Raw genomic sequence first — 22,401 nt, 5'->3', positions numbered from 1 at the left:
ATAAATATACTATTGAATAGAACTACAGGCAAATTTTAGTAATGTTTACAAATTTTACGACAAAAATCTGGGTATTCTGGCTTTATTTGCCCAAATCGGAAGACCATATATATTGGGACTTTGTCCACGTCTGAGCTGCTTTGGATCGAATTCGGCTCACTTAAATAGAATGTTAAATTTAGTCTCCATGTAAAATATCTATTCAATTGGTTTAAAATCTCGGGGGTAAAATGTGGGTATCCTAGCCATATTTACCCTGTCGAGAAAACATATATATGAGGTCTATATTTATATCTGAACAGATTTTTACCAAATATGGCACACATTACTAAAATTTTAATTGCACTCCCTGTGCACTCCCATTTCCTGCGATTAAAAGTTTTCGGAGTGGTCACAAGAATCTAAATCGGGCGAAAGATATATATGGGAGCTATATCTGAATCTGAACCGATTTCAAACAACATCTACGTTCATTTCATCTACTCCCTGTCCAAAATTTTAAATAAGTCAGAGTAACACTTTGGCCTTTATGTAAAATCTACATCTGAACCGATTACAACCAACATTGGTATGTATAGTTGGATTGTCAGTTCTACTCCCTGTGCAAAATTTCAAGTAAATCGGAGTAAAACTTGGGCCTCTGTTGTCATATGAGTGTAAATCGGTCTGATATACATATATGGATGCTATACCTACATCTGAACCGATTTCAATCAACTTTGGAATGTATAGCTAGATTGCCACTTCTACTCCCTGTGCAAAATATCATGTAAATCGAAGTAAAACTATGGCTTCTATGGCCATATGAGTCTAAATCAGGCGAAAGACATATATGGGAGCTATATCTGAATCTGAACCAAATTCAAACAACATCTACTTTCATTTCATCTACTACCTGTCCAAATTTAAAATAAGTCGGAGTAACACTTTGGCCTGTATGTAAAATCTACATCTGAACCGATTTCAACCAACATTGGTATGTATAGCTAGACTGTCAGTTCTACTCCCTGTGCAAAATGTCAAGTAAATCGGAGTAAAACTTAGGCCTCTGTGGTCATATGAGTCTATGGGAGCTATATCTAAATCTGAACCGACTTCAAGCAGCTTTGGCACGTATAGCTTGAGCGACACTTTTGATCCCTTTGCAAAATTTCAAGTAAATCGGTGTAAAACTGTGGCCTCTGTGCTCATATGAGTGTAAATCGGTCTAATGATATATATGGGAGCTATGTCTTCAATCACAGAAATGATAGTATCAATCACCACAGTCAATTAAAAAATTAATTGATCCAATTAAAAAATTGATTGTTTTATTTATTGATTATTTATTCTTGTGATTGATTTTTGTTTTAATTAAGAAATTTGTTGAATCAATTAAATTTTTAATTGAATATTTTTGAAAATTCAATTAGAATTATAATTGGAAATATTTTGGTGAAAATTTTTTCTATGTAAATGTTATTATTAGTTGATGGGGAATTATGTAGAACAACAATTCAAGAAGTTTATATTTATTTAAAAGTAATTGCACGAAAAAAAATAGGCAGTCATATTATTTCGCACAAATATGTTTAGGACTCTCTTCTCGATGATACTTGCTGATACTCGCTTTTCGGAGAAACGAACTAAGATTCCTTTTTAAATATATCACTTCCAGTTCAAATTTTCCAAACTCTTCGACGCAATGTACTTCTATGTACAATGATTTGGGGGTCTTAAAACACCAGTCAAATCAATACCCCGACCATCCCCAAATGACCGCATATACGAAGCGAACGATTAATATTTCTCGAAATATGAGACCTCTGGTCCAAGTTCCCAACGCATTGCATCAATTCGCTGTAAACGTTGATATAAATAAGTGAGAAGACCACGCCTGTTTCGTTGCACAGCAGAATTGCGAAAATTCAAAAGTGGACATTAAGTTCGATCACCCGAAGTTAAATAATTGGCCCTATAAAGATAATTCATTCATATTTGGAACATCGAATTTCCGCCTGAGCACAATTTCCGTCGAATATAGCCTTGATTTCCTCCACAACTTGTCATTCGTCATCCTACGAATTAAATTAAAAAATTTTTATTGAAGACTTTACAGTACAATCACTAATCAAAGAAAATTAAATGAATTAGAAGATAGATGTTACCCAAATCAAAGGCAGATATTGATTACAATCTCCTTTCCAATTCTTTATATAATTCAAATGCCTTGTTTGATTTGCTTTTTTCCTGCTGTATTGCTTGAAATATTTGCATTCGTTTGTTTGGCGTTAGAATTTATTTTTCCGAGCCAAAATAAGATCTTTGAACAGCTGATGATTGCACTCCCTTGTATAGCACCTAAACAAAATCGTTTACAATAAAGCGTAACATCGTAACATTCAATGACGATAATAGGTCTGTTTTCCATAACATTATCTGGCCTTTTTTAAACAATTTTGAGATAGGGTCTGAATATTCCACCGAAACTAACAAATTTTAATATAATTTTGTGTAACGAATCGTGGTCATCTCCAGAAAAAGGATGGTACTATATTTGGTTTGCGAGTTGAAAATCACAATCTTCGTCGTTATGCTGTTACTATGTTCGTTTCTGTGAAAAACGAATATCAGCATTTATCACAGTGAATGGGGTCCCAAACACAGAGATATTAATATATTTCAGCGAAATCATATGCCACCCTATATTTCGGTGCGAAAATATCAGCGTTAAATAATAATCTGTTCGAAAAAACCTGGAGTATAACGGGTTTCCGTACGAAAACGTGATTGTAGTACTAGGCTTTACTTTAAAATAATACTCTGTTATACTCCATACCGGAAGCTAAGGCTTTCTTATCCATTAGTAAAAGAAAACAAACCTATTATTTTGGCATTTTAACGAACTTCTGCAAAAGACAATGTAGTATTAAAAATTAGTTTTGTCAAATGTTTCAATCGTCTTGCAGTTTGCGTCGAAAAATAACAATAACAAAGTTATACCAAAATTATGATTGAACGTCAAAATAGAATTTAGATCGTTAAATATTTTAACATGTTTTGAAAAAATGCATTTTTAAAATTTAAAAACAAAATGCATATTGGGTAAAAATAGTGTATTTTAAACAGAAAATGTTCAATGACAATTTTGTCAAAAAACTTAGTTTTCGAAATATCGATCGTTGAAAAGTTTAATATTTTAAAATGTTTTGGACAAATGGCTGCATTTATACTAAATTAAAAAACATAGCATATTAGTATAAATAGTGTATTTTAAATAGAAAATGTAAAACAATTTTTTTGCCAAAAAAGGTTAGTTTTCGAAAAATCGATAGCTGAACATTTACATATTGTAAAATTGTTTACTCGAATGGCTGCATTTTTTAAAAATTTTAACAAAACAATGTATATTGGATCTAAAAAGTGTATTTTAAAAACAATATGTTAAGTACCAATTTATTCAAAAAAGCTATTTTTCCAAAAAATTTCCAAATATTTAAATTTTCAACGATCGATCTCCCCAAAAATTAAGCATTTTTGTCGAAATTGTTACTCACGTTTTCTCCTTAAAATACACTATGTTATTTATACCCAATATGCATTTTTTTGTTAAATTTTTTAAAAACTCCAGCCATTTTTCCAAAAAATTTTAAAATATTTAAATTTTCAACGAACGATATATCGAAAACTAAACTTTTTAACAAAATTGTTACTAACCGTTTTCTCTTTAAAATACCCTATTTATACCCACTATGAATTTTTGTTAAATTAGAAACAAAAAAAATGCAGCCATTTCTCAAAAAATATCTCGAAAACTAAGCTTTTCTGACAACATTCTTACTTGAAATTTTCTCTTTACAATACGCTATTTATAGCAATATGCAATTTTTGATTAAATATTGTAAAATATTTAAATTTTCAACGATGCATATCTCGAAAACTAAGCATTTTTGAGTAAAATGTTACTTAACATTTTCTCTTTAAATTAAATTTAAATTTTGTAAAAAATGCAGCCATTCTTCCAAAAATTCTAAAATATTTAAATTTTCAACAATCGATATAGCGAAAACTAAGCTTTTTGACCAAATTTTTACTTAACATTTTCTCTTTAAAATACGCTACTTATACACAATATGCTCTTTTTGGTTACGTTTTGTTGAAAAATGCAGCCATTTTTTCAAAAAATTGAAATTTTGAAATTTTCAACGATAGATATCTCAAAAACTAAACTATTTTGAGAAAAATCTTACTTATTTTAATTTTCTCTTTAATATACACTATTTATATCCAACATGCAACTTTTTTGATAAATTTACTAATAAATGCAGCCATTTTTCCAAAAATTCTAAAATATGTAAACTTTCAACGATCGATATTTCGAAAATTAAGCTTTTTTGAGAAAAATGTTACATAAAAAAATGTTACACAACATGTTCTCTTAAAAATACGCCAATATGCACTTTTTGGTTAAATTTTGTAAAAAAAATGCAGCCATTTTTTTCAAAAAATTTTGACATTTTTAAATTTTCAACGATCGATATCTCGAAAACTAAGCTTTTTTGAGAAAAATGTTATTTGAAAATGTTACATAACATTTTCTCTTAATAATACACCAAAATGCACTTTTTGGTTAAATTTTGTAAAAAAAATGCAGTCAATTTTTTTAAAATATTTAAATTTTCAATGAACGATATCTCGAAAACTAAGCTTTTTTGACAACAATTTTACTTCACATTTTCTCTTTAAAATACACTAATTTTATTTAATACGTTCCTTTTTTGTTAAATTTTCTAAACAATGCAGCCAATTTTCCAAAGTTAAAAAAAACTCAGCTTTTTTGACAAAATTTTTACTTAAAATTTTCTCTTTAAAATACGCTATTTATACCCAATATGCACTTTTTGGTTAAATTTGGTAAAAAAATGCCGCCATTTTTCAAAAAAATTTAAAATTTTAAACGATCAATATCTCAAAAACTAAGCTTTTTTGACAAAAGTTTTACTTAACATTTTCTCCTTAAAACACGCTACTTATACCCAATATGCACTTTTTGGTTACATTTTAGTAAAAAAGTGCAGACAATTTTTGAAAAAATTTTAAAATATTTAAATTTTCAACGATCGATATCTCGAAAACTAATAATTTTTTGACAAAATTTTTACTTAACATTTTCTCTACGCTATATATACCCAATATGTGGAGCCATTTTTTCAAAAAATTTAAAATATTTAAATTTTCAACGTTATCTCGTTGAAAAAAATTTTTTTTAACAAAATTTTTACTTAACATTTTCTCTTTAAAATACGTTATTTATACTCAATATGCACTTTTGGGTGAAATTAAAAAAAAAAAATGCAGCCATTTTTCCAAAATATTCTTAAATATTTAAATTTTCAATGACCGATATCTCGAAACCTAAGCTTTTTTGACAAAATTTTTACTTAACATTTTCTCTTTCAAATACGCCATTTATACCCAATATGAACTATTTGGTTAAATTAAAAAAAAAAAAAACAATGCGGCAATTTTTTCAAAAAATGTTAAAATATTTAAATTTACAACGATCGATATCTCGAAAACTAAGCTTTTTGGACAACAATTTTACGTAACATTTTCTCTTTCAAATGCACTATTTATTCTCAATATGCACTTTTTGGTTAAATTAAAAAAAAAAAATGCAGCAATTATAAAATATTTAAATTTTCAACGATTGATATCTCGAAAACTAAGCTTTTTTGACAACAATTTTACTTCACATTTTCTCTTTAAATTACACCATTTACATCCAATATGCGAATTTTGTGTTAAATTTTGTAAAAAATACAGCCATTTTTCCAAAAAATTCTAAATATTAAAATTTTCAACGACCAATATCTCGAAAACTAAGCTTTTTTGAAAAAAAAAATTACTAACCATTTTCTCTTTCAAATACGCTATTTATACCCAATATGCACTTTTAGGTCAAATTTAAAAAAAAAATGCGGCCATTTTTTAAAATAAATTTAAAATATTTAGATTTTCAACGACTGATATCTCGCAAACTAAGATTTTTTGACAAAATTTTTACATAACATTTTCTTTTTAAAATACGCTAGTTATACCCATCATGCAACTTTTTTGTTAAATTTTGTAAAAAATGCTGCCATTTTTCAACAAAAAGTTAAAATATTTAAATTTGCAGAGATCGATATCTCGAAAACTATGCTCGGTTAAGAAAAATGCTACTTAACATTTTCTCTTTAAAATGCGCTATTTATACCCAAAATGCACTCTGTTGTTAAATTAAAAAAAAATGCTGCAAATTTTCAAAGACAGTTTAAAATATTTAAATTTTTAAAGATCGATATCGCGAAAACTAAACTTTTTTAAGCAAAGTGTACTTAACATTTTCTCTTTAAAATACGCTATTCATACCCAAAATGCACTTTTTGTTAAATTTTATATAAAAAAAATGCAGTCGTTTTTCCAAAAAATTTTGAAATGTGTAAATTTTCCACGATCGATATCTCGAAAACTTTTTTGACAAAATTTTTACGTAACATTTTCTCTTTAAAATACGCTATTTATAACCAATATGCAGCTTTTTTGTTCAATTTTGTAAAAAATGCTGCCAATCAAAAAAAATTTAAAATATTTCAATGATCAATATCTCGAAAACTAAGCTCTTTTTACAAAATTTTTACTAAAAATTTTCTCTTTCAAATACGCTATTTATACCCAAAATGCACTCTTTTGTTAAATTTTCTAAAAAAATGCTGCCAATTTTCCAAGACAATTTAAAATATTTAAATTTTTAACGAACGATATCTCGAAAACTAAGCTTTCTTGGAAAGTTTTTGCTTTACATTTTCTTTTCAAAATACGCTATTTATACCCATCATGCAACTTTTTGTTAAATTTTGTGAATAACAACAAAAATTTAATAAAATTAAAATTTGAACCGATCGATATCTCGAAAACTGAGAGTTTTTGGGAAAATGTTTGCTAAACATGTTCTCTTTAAAGTACACTATTTATACCTACTATGTTTTTTTTTTTAATTTTGTAAAAAATGCAGCAATTTTCAAAAAAAAAGTTTAAAATATTTATGCCCCGTTCCTGTATATCGAAGGAAAACCCAGTCGAAAGAAAGGCAGTTACTCGAATTCGAATGAATTTGGGTTTCTCTATTCTTGAAAGTTCCATTCGTTTGTATGAGAATACATTGAGTATCAAAAATTAGTATTTTCAAATTTTTGGCCTGAGAATTCATTCAAATGTTAACAATGTTTTTACTTTTTTCTTGACACATATTGTATATGTTCGCTTGTACTCGATAACATAATAACATATGAAGTGACTTGCCTTTCGACATAGAGGAATCAAAATGAATTTTCTTTCGTTTGGATTACCAAATGAAGCTTTCGTTCGATATACAGGAACAGGGCATTAAATTTTCAACGATATTGATCTCACAATAGTAAACATTTTCGGTTTCGAACAGGCCCATTATCAGATTTCAAAGATAGGAATATATGGCAACACTATTATATTAGCTCCGTTCGAGAACCCCATAATTTTTGATAATTATCACAAATTTTTACTGGAAGTCGTTCGTTTACATCAAAAAGCCAGCAAAAGAGAGTCAGAGAGAGAGAAAAAATGACAGTTCTAGCTTAAATATTTTGCAAGTTTTTGCTAGAGATTTTTTCTCCAGTAAAATCTTGCAAAACCTACCATTTGTAAGAATCAGCTGTTCATTTTGTAAACAAGTTATTTAAAGATACACTCTTTTTGCTGTGGTCAATGTAAGTTTTAACAAAACTTGTAAGTACCAGTTATAAAACCCCGGACAAATGGAAATTACTACAGAACATTCGATTGGGGATGGTACCCACTCCATAGAAATGCAAGGTAAATACATTAGCTTTTTGAGTTATTACAAAGATAATTATACAAAATAATTAAAGGACCTGCAACTGCTGTGTTAGCCACCGTAATGCTTTTAATGGAATCATCATCATCGGAGAGTGAGGATGAGGAGAATGAAATTATTATACACATGTTAAGAAGGGAAAGCAACATCTTCCATAAAGGCATGGCTATATTCCAAGAAAAAAATAGGAGAAATTCGATCAAATCATATATAGAAGAAACAGTTCCAAAATATAATAACGTCGAATTTCGTTCCCACTTTCGAGTTTCACGAGAAATTTATGAATCGCTGACAAATCTCTTTTCCAAATGGCCCCACTATGAAATGCTTCGTTCCGATAAACGAATTCCAGCAAATGTTCAAGTTTTATGTTTTTTATGGTTTGCTGGTCATGAATCTTGCAGTTTTCGAGATCTGTCTGATCGATTCAATATGTCCCTTTCAACAATAAGCGCTATAATAAATAGGGTGTCTTTGTTTTTTAGCAGTTTGAGTCCAGAAATTATACGATGGCCGTCAGATGAAAAGAAGGAGGAATCATCTAAATACTTTGCAGAGAAATGTATGATACCAAAAGCTATAGGTAGAACTTTGTACAGTTTTGTTTTTAAATTATTAATCCAATGTTTCCAATTACAGGTTGTATTGATGGTACCCATGTAGTCATTGACCCACCAAAATCTGGAAAAGATGAATATATTGATAGAAAAGGGAACGTAACAGTTTGCTTACAGGGAATATGTGATGAACGCAATAATTTCATAAATGTATTTGTCGGATATCCTGGATCATGCCACGATAGTTGGGTTCTGAAGAATTCACCAATATATAACAAGTTACCGTCATATTGTGGAGGTTGGACATGTCTACAAGTTTAGACTTTCCTTAATTCTTTATTTTCAGATTATTATTTACTAGGTGATTCAGCATATCCTTGCAATAAATACATCGTTACACCTTACAAGGACAACGGGCATCTTAGAAAGGCTCAAAAAGAGTTCAATATGAAACTGAGTACTGGTAGAATTAAAATTGAACACTCATTTGGAATACTAAAGCAACGATTCCGGCAGTTATACTACTGCAAATTGCGAGGAATGAGAAAACTTTGCCATTTTATAAGAGCCTGCTGTGTTCTTCATAACATTGCTAACGAAGATGGTATGCATTTTGAGCCAACTGCATTCCAGGAAGAGGAAGAAGATTTTATGGATGATTATCCAGATAACGACAACATTTCGCGTGGAGATGACGTGCGAAACGCAATATCAAAATCAATACAAGATGTACTTACTACAAAGAATTAATTTTAATTTATTTAACTTTTAATTATAGCTCTACATTTAAAAATATAGTAAGGTAATCATATCGACTAGAGAATACAGCAATCCCTCGATTTACGTTGTTTCGATTTACGTCGTTAAATTTTTTGTTTTATCTACCTTATATGAATATTGTTTTTAAGAACTCTGAATCCAAATCTGCATTTGTTTTTTTTTCTATCAGCTCGATTTTGCGAGATATACCGTTATGTTCAAAATTAAGACACTTCCGCTATATAAATTGGAATAACTTGAAAACAGTTCAACATATTAAATTAAAAAAAATCAGAAAATCCCTAGCAATATTCTCTTTTAGCCGTCTTTACATTGTTTTTCAATTTTTCAAGTAGTTTTGGAGATATCGTTCAAGGAAAGACGGCTAAAAGAGAACATTGTTAGGGATTTTCTGATTTTTTAATTTAATATGTTGAACTGTTTTCAAGTTATTCCAATTTATGTAGCGAAAGTGCCTTAATTTTGGCCATAACGGTATATCTCGAAAAATCGAGCTGATAGAAAAAAATAAATGCAGATTTGGATTCAGGGACCTCAAATTACTAAAAATTCACTATAAATTTCAATAAAACGAGGGATTACTGTATTTATTTCACATAGAGTAATACTATTTATTTTTATAGAAAGAAACATTGTTTGCACTGTTAATTATTTTTTGTGAATATTTCTATTACAAAGACGAAATAGAAAAAAATAAAAAAATTCATTTACACTGAAAATTATTTTAAAACTATTTCATTTCACTAAATAAAACATATTTTGTAATTTTCATGTTGTATTTTAAATTTTAGAAATATGGTGAAAATACCAAATGTTCATTTTGGTTAACTAAACTGTAAGTTAGAAATTGATAAATTAAATATCTTGGAAGTATTGATAAACAAATTATTTTTTCAATATGTTCACTAGGGTTTCAAGCAAATCCACTTTCTTCTTCTCCAGAGCTTCTTTTCGTTCGGCACGTTCTTCTCTTTGTTTCATACTTTGTTCTAATGTTTGTTGTAGAATTGCATCACTCTCTTCTCTTTTTTTTGCATGTTCTTCAGACATGTCTATGAATTGTTGAAGGGCTGTTTTCCGTTTTCTTGATGATGAACTACATGGATCTTCGAAAAATATAAAAAATATTATAACATGAAAAACCTGGTTAAGTGGACCCAAGACTCAAGTCCGTATTGCTACGGGCTTGCTGGCATTGTGATCTATAAATCTACATCTAAATTGAGAAACAAATTAGTCCTGGACGGTATCGTTTTACTACCAATAAATATTACAATAGAATGATGACGCATGCAAAGAATATGTATCGACATTGAAATTTGTTATAGGATCACATTACACTCAAAATCTACATTTCAGATTTGAAATCTACTTTTTATAAGGCAAATGACAGTTGAATCTAGTAAAAGTGGATTTTGAAATTGTAATGTGAATGAGGTATTAGAATAAATAATAACAAAACGTCATTAACCGAATTATTTTCGAAATAGGACGATTTTTTCCGTGTAAGGCGTACCCTTAAAATTCCAAACGAAATTTTTGTACCTGTTTCAGATAAATTTGGGCCTTCGATGAGTTTTAAATCCGCCGAAGACACTTCCGCTTCACTGTCGAGTACAAAATCTGGATTTATAGACTTTTTTCCTGCAAAAGATCGTCCAATTCGCTGCAAAACGAAAGGACATAATGGTATTAGATTCTTAACAAACATGTGCATGCATTTTTTAATTTACCTTTGATAAGGGCACGTCTGCCTATTCCGACCAGTCTTAGAGTTGTAAAGTTGTGTGCGTTTGTATTTCCGTTCCAAACTGAAATACTTGGTTTCCACTTGTTGAGAATTGAAATTGTATCCAAGTGAACACAATTCTTCTGAAATCTTTATCCACATTTGTTTTTTATTTTTTAGGCTGGCCGATTTTCCCACTTTTGGCCGTAATTCTTTCACTTTGGATATCAAAAATTTTACTGCTGGCTCAATCCACACGGACTTCCCGGCTCCTTCATCGTCGTTGGTGCAAGTGATGACTTCATTTTCAACGTGGAACTCTTGGTGGGGGTAAAGAAAGTCATCTTCACTCTGGGTGAAAACTACTTCCTCAAAACTATCACCAGCAATTTCGTCCACCACATTTTGCTGGTATTCCTCATCTGTAAAATGTCCGAAAGTTACATTTTCTTGAATTTATTTATTTCTTGTATCATACTTACCGAAAGAAATTCTTTTGTATGTTCCCGGTGAGCAAATTACGTCCAATTTTCTTTTATTCATTTTTCTTGGTTTACGTATTTGAAACATAAAATACAATCACCTGATCTGTTTTATTTGCAAGTTTTTACTGGATGGCGTTCGCGTACTTTTTGTGGCAAGAGAGCAAAAACAAAGCAAAGAGAGTAAAAACGGTTTTTACTCTCTTGCTGGTTTTTACTGGATATTTTTTACTGGAAAAGTACGCGAACAAACCTATTGTTTACATTGTTTCTTTGCGTTTCTACTCAATAGATTTTGTCTTATATTTTTTTGCCGTCGTTTTGTTTTTTCTAATTGAACTGCAACATCATCAATATGAAAGATGTTGAATTGGCGTATAAAATGAAATTTGCTATATCGGGTCGTTCAAGTTTTAAAGGTTGTAATCATAATATTGCCCAAGGATCCTTGCGTATTACGGCTGTGGTTCAATGCGGTTTCCATGACAAAATTGTGTTTCCTTAAGAAACAGTGTCTATACTCGGTACGTGACAGAACTTGGAAAACATTCGTTATGGAGACCAAGGTCGAATGCACATCCGTTGTGAAAGCAGAAATATTGGAAGTTTGCAAGTTTAGCATTAAATATGCCAAATCTGAAAGAGCCTGTCGTGGCTGTGACTTGAAAATTTTTAATGGCCAAATTCGAGTTCGTAAACACGACTTATGATAAAGAAATTGGTATGGAGTATGGTGTTTAAGCTTTATGACATCCTATGGAATGCTTTGCTCAATTACGTACCGAATTAGGATGGCTTGATACAGGAAACAATATGACCGGTTTCAAACAGAAGGCGACATGAAACTCATAGATATGCTTTTGTCTTCTATGTAGGCTGAATGTACCAGTCGCAAAAAACTAATGCCCTGTTTCTGTATGTCGAACGAAAACCCAGTCGACTGAAAAGCAGTCACTCGAATTCGAATCAATTTGGGTTTCTGTATTTTTGAAAGTTCGATTCGTTTGTATGAGAATACATTCATTATCAAAAATGAGTATTTTCAAATTTTTGGCCTGAGAACTCATTCAAATTTTAAAATGTTTTTACGTTTTTCTTGACATTTATTGCATATGTTCGTTTGCTACTCGACAACAAAATATGAAGTGACTTGCCTTTCGACATAGAGAAACCCAAATCAATTTTCTTTCGTTTGAAATACTCTCGTTCGACATACAGAAACAGGGTATAAGCTAAAGCTTGACAGTCAAGTATGTTACAAAACTTCCAGCAGAAAAATAACTGTTTTGGACGTGGTCGAACAATGTCGTTCCTTCTACACAATGAATTTATAGTTTATGATCTTACAAAAATAAAGATTTTGATATAGTACAAGTGTAGATTTATATTTACTTGTATTACGCATGTATCACACGATAAATCATACACTGAAACAAATATCGGTTGTTATTTGCAATAAACTTTTAACGGCAGTTTTGTTAATATCATTTACAATAATTCACTTCAATTTCCAAAATAAACAAAAAACTAATCCCCATAATTGATGCCCTGTTCCTGTATATCGAACGAAACCCCATTCGAAAGAAAGGCAGTCACTCGAAGTCGAATGAATTTGGGTTTCTCTATTTTTGAAAGTTCGATTCGTTTGTATGAGAATACATTCATTATCAAAAATGAGTATTTTCAAATTTTTGGCCTGCGAATTAATTCATATGTTAACAATGTTTTTACTTTTTTCTTGACACATATTGTATATGTTCGTTTATTACTCGACAACAAAATATGAAGTGACTTGTCTTTCGAAATAGAGGAACCAAAATCAATTTTTTTTCGTTTGGAATACGAAAGAAAGCTTTCGTTCGATATACAGGAACAGGGCATGAGTATTTTTAATAGAGACGCAGTTCATGGTATTACTTAAAATTTAAAAACTTTACTAAAAAAAATGTAGTCAACAAAAATTACAACGATGAAGTTGATTTTTCGTTCAAATTATGAAAGTTTTACTAATAGTTATTACAAAACTAAGTCCTCCTACACTGTTCAAATTTATAACACTATTATTTTGTCTATAGTTTGCGCTCATATGACCATAGATACTTACTCCGATTTACGTGAAATTTTGAAAAGGGAGTATACTTCTAGCTATACATGACAAAATTGGTTAAAATCGGGTCAGATTTAGATATAGTTCCAAAATATCACTCTACCTATATACATTTATGTGACCACAGAGGCAAACGTTTTACTCCAATTTACTTGAAAATTTGCAAAGTGAGTAAAATTTACATTCTAGCTATACATGAGAAAGTTGGTTGAAATCGGTTCAGATTTAGGTATAGCTCCCATATATATATATATGATTCGATCGACTTGCACTCATATGACCACAGAGTCCAAAGTTTTACTCCGATTTACATGAAACTTTGCGAGTAGAATTGGGATTGTTGCTACACTCAAAAAAAAGTTTACTTGGATCCAAAGATTTTGACCTTCCCTTAAGCATTTTGGTATTGATTCCGAGTCAAAGATTCGGCTTCTTTAATATAAAAACAATTTTAGCGACCTATCTGGCGTTAAATTTAGGATCAATAGAATTAAAGTTAGGATACAGATCTCATTTATGGAATTTTCATCCTTTTTTCGCGGTACATTAATAGAACAATTCACGTACAAACAAATTCAAAATATAAAATGTTTCCTTAATTTCAAAAAAAACTTTAAACCAAGGATGCTAAATCCTCAAAAAATAAGTATTAGCCTATATTTGAAGCGTTTTTATCTTATATCTTAAGATTCAATATTTCAGTTAATTTAAGGATGATTTCTTTAAATCAATAATGTGTTTCTTTACTTTAAGGAAATTTTGCCTTGGTTCAAAGACATACGACTTTATCGGAGGGACGCAAATTTCCAAAATTTATGTCCTAAATTTGCGCATCCTAAAACTTAGGTTGCGTAATCTTTAATATCACGTAAATATTTTTTTTCAGTGTATGCACGTCCAATTTTGAGGAAATCGGTTTAGATTCAAATATAGCTCTTATATATATCATTCGACCGATTTAAAACTATATGACAATGGAGGTCAAATTTTTACTCCGATTTATGTGAAATTTTGCACAGAGTGTAGAAGTGACATTCCAGCTATGCATGCCAAGTTTGATTGAAATCGGTTCAGTTTCATATGTAGCTCCCATATATATTTTTCGCTCGATTTACACTCATGACCACAGAGGCCAAAGTTTTACTCCAATTTTCGTGAAATTTTGCATGGGGAGTAGAAGTAACATTCTAGATATATATGACAAAGTTGGTTGAAAGCGGTTCAGATTTAGATGTAGCTCCCATATATATCATTCGCCCGATTTAGACTCAGGCCAAAGTTTTACTCCGATTTACGTGAAATTTGACACAGGGAATAGAAGTGACATTCCAGCTATGCCTGCTAAAGTTTGTTGATATAGGTTCAGATTCAGATATAGTTCCCATATATATCATTCGCCCGATCGACACTCATATGACCACAGAGTCCAAAGATTTACTCCGATTTACATGATATTTTGCATAGGTAGTGGAAGCGACATTCTAGTTACATGTTTCAAAGATGATTGAATCAGTTCAGATTCAAATATAGGTCTAAAATTTTGCACAGGGATGTGACATTCTAGCTATATATGTCAAAGTTGGATGAAATCGCTTCAGATTTAGATATAGCTCCCATATACTTCCTTCGCCTGATACACAATCATATGACCACAGAGTCCAAAGTTTTACTCCGATTTTCGTGAAATTTTGCACGGGGAGTAGAACTAACATTCTAGATATATATGACAAAGTTGGTTGAAATCGGTTCAGATTTAGATATAGCTCCCATATATATCTTTCGTCCGATTTACACGCATATGACCACAGAGGCCAAAGTTTTACTCCGATGTACGTGGAATTTTGCACAGGGAGTAGAGTTAGAATTGTAATTGTGCATGCCGAATTTGGTGAAAATCGAAAATCGCCCGATTTAGACTCGTATGGCAATGGAGATCTAAGTTGCCGTCTGATTTAAGTGAAATTTGACACAGAGGCCAAAACATTGCTCCGATTTACGTGAAATTTTGCACAGGGACAAGAAGTAACATTCTAGATATGAATGCCAAAGCAAGTTGAAATAGGAATAGAAATATATTTTTACTCCGATTTACTTGAAATTTTGCACAGGAGTAGAAATGACGTTGTAGTTATAGATTCACTCGGATTTACTTCAAATTTTGCTAAACTATTCTATACCAATTGATTGGTAGGCTAGTTCTTTTGGTAGTTTTGACTATTTTTTACATCTTATTTACATTTCAGCTCGTTCATTTTTTCTTCTTCTTATTGAAATCAGTGTTGCCAGGGAATTTTTCGGTTTACCCTACAAGGCCTAAAAAAGTTCCCTACTTCTCCTACATTCCCAAAAAATGTTCCCTACAATTTCCCCTACAGTAATTTTCGTTAAATTTAAACAAAAATTAGTAAAAAGTGTTGTTCTATGTGCTTTATTATCTTAAAACATATGAAAATGCAATGTATATTACGTAAAAATAAATTTGCATTCAGTCTTATAAAAATTTATTAATCTCAAAAATAGTATAGGTCCTTAGAGGAATTAACTTTTAGATACGTAGTCATGTCATTTGAAACTCACAAAGTCTCTATTGTTGGCCTATACTTCATGTTCGGTAAAGAACATACTGAGATGTACTTCAAAATTGCTCACCACATTTGGTAGATCACTTTTTTCGCAAAATAACATATATTTATTGGCGAAAGATTTTTTATGTGAAGCTTTGATTTACTATGTTGCTCAAGTTCTCATTTACCACAGCTCATCTTTCACAGAATTTTCCACAGAAATTTTCCTAGAAAATAAATAAACTAATAACAAAAGTATAGTTCCAAAATTTTAGACCATTTTTCGCTGGAGAGTATTTTTATTTTTTCTTCATCGGAGGTGTGCCGAGGTGTGTATTTTGTAACGAAACATAAATGTTGCCACACATTATTAAATATCAAGCCTTGCCAGCTTCTAACGAAAACGCTAGCAAAATGCGGCGGCATACATAACTTTTTTCCTCCCTCAGAGCCACCAAACTGCAAAAATGATTAAAAATTGTGTTGAGTTAAAAAGTCCCTGCATTTTGCTGTATTTGGAAAAGTTTGCCCCTACGTCCCTACAAAACGCAAAATATTAGAAAACAAACTACATGTAGGGAATTTCCCCTACTTCTGACAACACTGCTTGAAATCCAATATCCCAATAAACACAAGAGTGGCGTTTTTCAAATGCAACACCTTTTCAGTTTGAGGGTAAATATCATTTTCAACATAAATCCAACTTGATTTGAAACGTCTTCATACATTTTCAAATTGTTTGCGAATTACTTCTAAAGGCCTGGTTATACATCTAACAATGTAACGTAGCCGTGACATAACGGCGACGTATGATTTTTTGGCGATTATCCTAATTGAAAAAACGTACTAACAAACTATCAAGAGGAGGCAGAAAAAGCGAATAATATCAATTTGTCATCGTCCATTTTAACCGAAAACAACCCAATAGAATATTTTTAATGAAATACATTTTCACGCTAATCACATTTTTATTCTTTTTCAATTGATGAAACTTGTTTTCTGATCAGCTGATACGAAAACTAGACGTCAATTTTTGTTTTTTTTTTTCTGAATCTTACGAAACGTTTACGTTTTGCTAACGTTGGGTAACCGTTTGTATGGGCTGTCGTATATCAAAAACAAACAGCTGATACGCTACGGTACACTTACGCTTTGGATGCATAACCAGGCCTTAAATCGCCAAAAAGTTGACGAAATGTGTTGAAAATAATTGGAGAAAACTTTGACGAAATACTACCCTGAAATGAATTCTCGATGCAAAAATTTTAACTGATAATGTTTAAGAAAAGTTTTATTGATATTCTTATTTATTGAAATGTTATTGACTTTTAATTAGAAGTGGGGTTTACTTTTATCCAAATTTTGGTTGAAAAATATCCACAACAATACAAATTTTTAATTTGCCTCACATCGAAAATTGTCTGAGAAATTGTTAAGTAGCGATGAATTTCGATTTAAGGATTACAATTATTGTTAATGTGTTGAATTTTACAGTTGAGGGTAATGTCTGTTTTTAATTGAGAACGCGATTTTCTGAAAAGTTTCTCAACTTGAATATTGCCCTAATACTTTGAAAAAATGTTTGAAAACTTGTAGAAGTTTAGCATTTTTCAAACGTTTGTGTTTATTGGGATGTTATCAATATTTTTGCATTGCACCAGTAGTCTGAGAACGAAGTCGATATATTTAACGGCGGTAAAAATTGCACTAAATGATGTGTAAAGGTGGCAATCCTTAAATGTTTTATGTGTAGTGCATAGAATGGGGACATGTACTCAAAAGATGCGGTAGATTGAAGGAAGTCCCGAAAACATGCGGTAAAGAGTAAATCGGTTATATACAAGGGAAAAAATCGGCGAAAATTAATAATTTTTTATCCAATAAGTGTCAAAAAAAATATTTAACAGAATAAACCGTTAAAAATGTTAAAATTTTTGTGTCCCCAAAACATGCGTCAGACATATATATATATATATATATATATATATATATATATATATATATATATATATATATATATATATATATATATATATATATATATATATATATATATATATATATATATATATATATATATATATATATATATATATATATATATATATATATGTGAGCTATATCTAAATCTGAACCGATTTTAGCAAAATTTGACACACTTAACGATACTATTAAACGTACCCCTTGTGCAAAATCTGAAGCAAATCACGGCAAAACTCTGGCTTTTGTGGCCATATAAGTGCAAATCGGACGAAAGATATATATGGGAGCTATATGTAAATTTGAACCGATTTCAATCAAATTTACCAAGCATTGGTAGAATGTCAATTCTACCCTCTGTGCAAAATTTCACGAAAATCAGTAGTAAACTTTGGCCTCTGTGGTTATATAAGTCTATATCGGACGAAAGATATATATGGGAGCTATATCTAAATCTGAACCGATTTTGCTGATATATTGCACGTTTTGCAAGACACATAAAATATTCGGTTGTACTGAATTTGAAGAACATCGGTTGATAAACACGCCAATTATGACCACATCGGTGATAAATATATATGACAGCTATATCTAAATCTGAACCGATTTTTTCCAAAATCAATAGCGATTGTCTTTGTCCCAAAAAACGACCCTATGCCAAATTTGAGGACGATCGGACTTAAACTGCGACCTGTACTTTGCACACAAAAATACATGAACAGACAGACAGACAGACAGACGGACGGACGGACAGACAGACAGACAGACAGACGGACATCGCTAAATCGACTCAGAATTTTATTCTAAGACGATCGGTATACTAAACGATTGGTCTCAGACTTTTCCTTCTTGGCGTTACATACAAATGCACAAACTTATTATACCCTGTACCACAGTAGTGGTGAAGGGTATAAATATGGAAACGTTTAAATCTGAAGCAATTTTAAGGAAACTTTGAAAAAGTTTATTTATGATTTATCGCTCGATATATATGTATTAGAAGTTCAGGAAAATTAGAGTCATTTTTACAACTTTTCGACTAAGCAGTGGCAATTTTACAAGGAAAATGTTGGTATTTTGACCATTTTTGTCGAAATCAGAAAAACATATATATGGGAGTTATTTCTAAATCTGAACCGTTTTCAACCAAATTTAGCACGCATAGCAACAATGCTAATTCTACTCCCTGTGCAAAATTTCAAATAAATCGGAGTTAAAAATTGGCCTCTGTGGTCATATGAGTGTAAATCACGCGAAATCTATATATGGGAGCTATATCTAAATCTGAACCGATTTAAACCAAATTTGGCACGCAGAGCTGCAATGCTAATTCTACTCCCTGTGCAAAATTTCAACTAAATCGGAGTTAAAAATTGGCCTCTGTGGTCATATGAGTGTAAATCGGGCGAAAGCTATATATGGGAGATATATCTAAATCTGAACCGATTTCAACTAAATTTGGCACCCATAGCTACAATGCTAATTCTACTCCCTGTGCAAAATTTCAACTAAATCGGAGAAAAAAATTGGCCTCTGTGGTCATATGAGTGTAAATCGGGCGAAAGCTATATATGGGAGCTATATCTAAATCTGAACTGATTTCAACCAAATTTGGCACGCATAGCTACAATGCTAATTCTACTCCCTGTGCAAAATTTCAACCAAATTGGGGTAAAACTCTGGCTTCTGGGACCGTATTAGTCCATATCGGGCGAAAGATATATATGGGAGATATATCTAAATCTGAACCGATTTCAATAAAATTTGGCACACTTGACTACACTACTACTTGTACTTCTTGTGCAAAATTTTAAGCAAATTAGGGTAAAACTCTGGCTTCTGGGGCCATATAAGTCCATAACGGGCGAAATATATATATGGGAGCTATATCTAAATCTGAACCGATTTCTTCCACAATCAATAGGGATCTATTCTGAGCCAAAACACATACTTGTGCCAAATTTGAAGTCGATTGGACTAAAACTGCGACCTAGAATTTGATTACAAAAATGTGTTCACGGACAGACGGACATCGCTATATCGACTCAAGCGCCCTCCCTGAGCTTTTTTGCCAAAGACACCATGTGTCTATCTCGTCTCCTTCGGGGTGTTGCAAACATATGCACTAACTTATAATAATCCTGTTCCACAGTGTGGGGCAGGGTATAATAATAATAATTATTTTATGAACAGTGTTCACAAAAATTTTCCAACCACCGATTTCATAATTTGTATGAAAAAAGTTCATAATAGAAAACAAATATATAGGGTCGTAAGTTTGGTCAGGCCGAATCTTATGTACCCTCCACCATGGATTGCGTAGAAACTTCTACTACAGACTGTCATCCACAATCGAATTACTTGGGTTGCGGTAACACTTGACGATGGCACAGTGTCTTAAAACTTCTTAACACCGTCGTCTAAATTGTAAGCAAGTCCATATGGGGTATATAATAAAAAAGGCCTATTAAATACGTATATAATTCAGTTTGCAAAATTTTCTATAGAAAGAAAAATTTTGACAAAATTTTCTATAGAAATAAAATTTTGATAAAATTTTCTATAGAAATAAAATTTTGACAAAGTTTTCTATAGAAATAACATTTTGACAAAATTTTCTATAGAAATACAATTTTGACAAAAGTTTCCATAGAAATAACATTTTGAAAAATTTTCTATAGCAATAAAATTTTGACAAAATTTTCTACAGATATAAAATTTTGACAAAATTTTCTATAGAAATAAAATTTTCAAAATTTTTCCATAAAAATAATGTTTTGATAAAATTTTCTACAGAAATAAAATTTTGACAAAATTTTCTATAGAAATCACATTTTGACAAAATTTTCTATAAAAATAAAATTTTGTTTGTGTAAATCAGTAACTAATCAAGCTCGATGTCATGACCTCGAGCTTGATTAGTTACTGATTTACACAAGACAATTAAAAAGGTCGAATAAAATAAAGAAAACAAAAAAGAAATAAAATTTTGATAAAATTTTCTATAGAATTAAAATTGGTAATAGTTTCTATAGAAAAAAAAATTTACAAAATTTTGAAAAATTTTCTATAGAAATAAAATTTTGACAAAATTTTCTATAGAATAAAAAATTTGACAAACTGTTCTATAGAAATACAAATTTGACAAAATTTTCTAAAAAAAGAAAATTTTGACAAAATTTTCTATAGAAATAAAATTTTGACAAAATTTTCTATAGAAATAAAATTTTTACAAAATTTTTGAAAATTTTCTATAGAAATAAAATTTTTAGATTTTAGAAATGAAATTTTGACAAAATTTTCCATAGAAACAAAATTTTGACAAAATTTTCTATAGAAATAAAATTTTGACAAAATTTTCTATAGAAATAAAATTTTGACAAAATTTTCTATAGAAATAAAATTTTGACAAAATTTTCTATAGAAATAAAATTTTGACAAAATGTTCGATAGAAATAAAATTTTGACAAAGTTTTCTATAGAAATAAAATTTTGATAAAATTTTCTATAGAAATTAAATTTTGAAAAATTTTCTATAGAAATAAAATTTTGACAAAATTTTCTTTAGAAATAAAATCTTGACAAAATATTGTATAGAAAAAAAAATTTTGACATAATTTTCTATAATAATACAATTTTGGCGAAATGGACCAATTTTTGGGTGCTTGGGGATCGGCTATATATAACTATACAGCGATATGAACCAATTTTGGAATGGTTGTTAGCAGTCATATACTAGCGTAATGTACCGAATTTCAACCGGATCGGATGAATTTGGCTCCTCCAAGATGCTCCGGAGGTCAAATCTGGGTATCAGTATGGGGGCTATATATAATTATAGACCGATATGGAACAACTTTGGCAAGGTTATTATAGACCATAAACTAACAGCTCGCACCAAATTTCAACCGGATCGGATGTATTGTGCTCCTCCGGTGTTTCGTTCGGAAGTTAGCGTGATTTCAACAGACGGACGGACGGGCTGAAATTTTGTACATGGTGTTACTATATGGTCTCTAACAACCATGCAAAAATTGGTCCACATCGGTCCATAATTATATATAGCCCCCATATAAACCGATCCCCCGATTTGGCTTGCCGAGTCTCTAAGGGAAGCAAATTTCATCCGATCCGGCTGAAATTTGGTACATAGTGTTGGTATATGGACTCTAACAACCGTGCAAAAATTGGTCCACATCGGTCCATAATTATATATGGCCCCCATATAAACCGATCCCCAGATTTGGCTTGCGGAGCCTCTAAGAGAAGCAAATTTCATCCGATCCGGTTGAGATTAGGTACATGGTG

The 22,401-nt window shown here is 30.8% G+C and overlaps 1 protein-coding gene and 1 long non-coding RNA gene across 2 annotated transcripts; both read right to left on the bottom strand.

Moving 5' to 3' along the window:
* Positions 1-1,429: 1,429 nt before the first annotated feature.
* LOC142229260 (uncharacterized) lies at positions 1,430-2,314 on the bottom strand. The gene is made up of 2 exons (XR_012720370.1): positions 2,148-2,314; positions 1,430-2,057 (listed from the first exon to the last, which is right to left on the bottom strand). It is a non-coding gene; the product is annotated as an uncharacterized LOC142229260 (long non-coding RNA).
* A 7,495-nt stretch (positions 2,315-9,809) lies between these two features.
* Positions 9,810-11,694, bottom strand: LOC142229122 (uncharacterized). The gene is made up of 4 exons (XM_075299660.1): positions 11,443-11,694; positions 10,965-11,382; positions 10,777-10,897; positions 9,810-10,337 (listed from the first exon to the last, which is right to left on the bottom strand). Exons 1-3 carry the CDS (start codon positions 11,528-11,530, stop codon positions 10,861-10,863), a joined length of 543 nt encoding a protein of 180 aa, XP_075155775.1. The 5' UTR covers positions 11,531-11,694; the 3' UTR covers positions 9,810-10,337; positions 10,777-10,860.
* Between the last annotated feature and the right edge of the window lie 10,707 nt (positions 11,695-22,401).

This window comes from Haematobia irritans, chromosome 3 (assembly GCF_050003625.1).
Source record: "Haematobia irritans isolate KBUSLIRL chromosome 3, ASM5000362v1, whole genome shotgun sequence".
Classification (NCBI taxonomy): domain Eukaryota; kingdom Metazoa; phylum Arthropoda; class Insecta; order Diptera; family Muscidae; genus Haematobia; species Haematobia irritans.
Note: the sequence above shows the minus strand (reverse complement) of the source record. Positions and strands in the feature narration are given on the sequence as shown.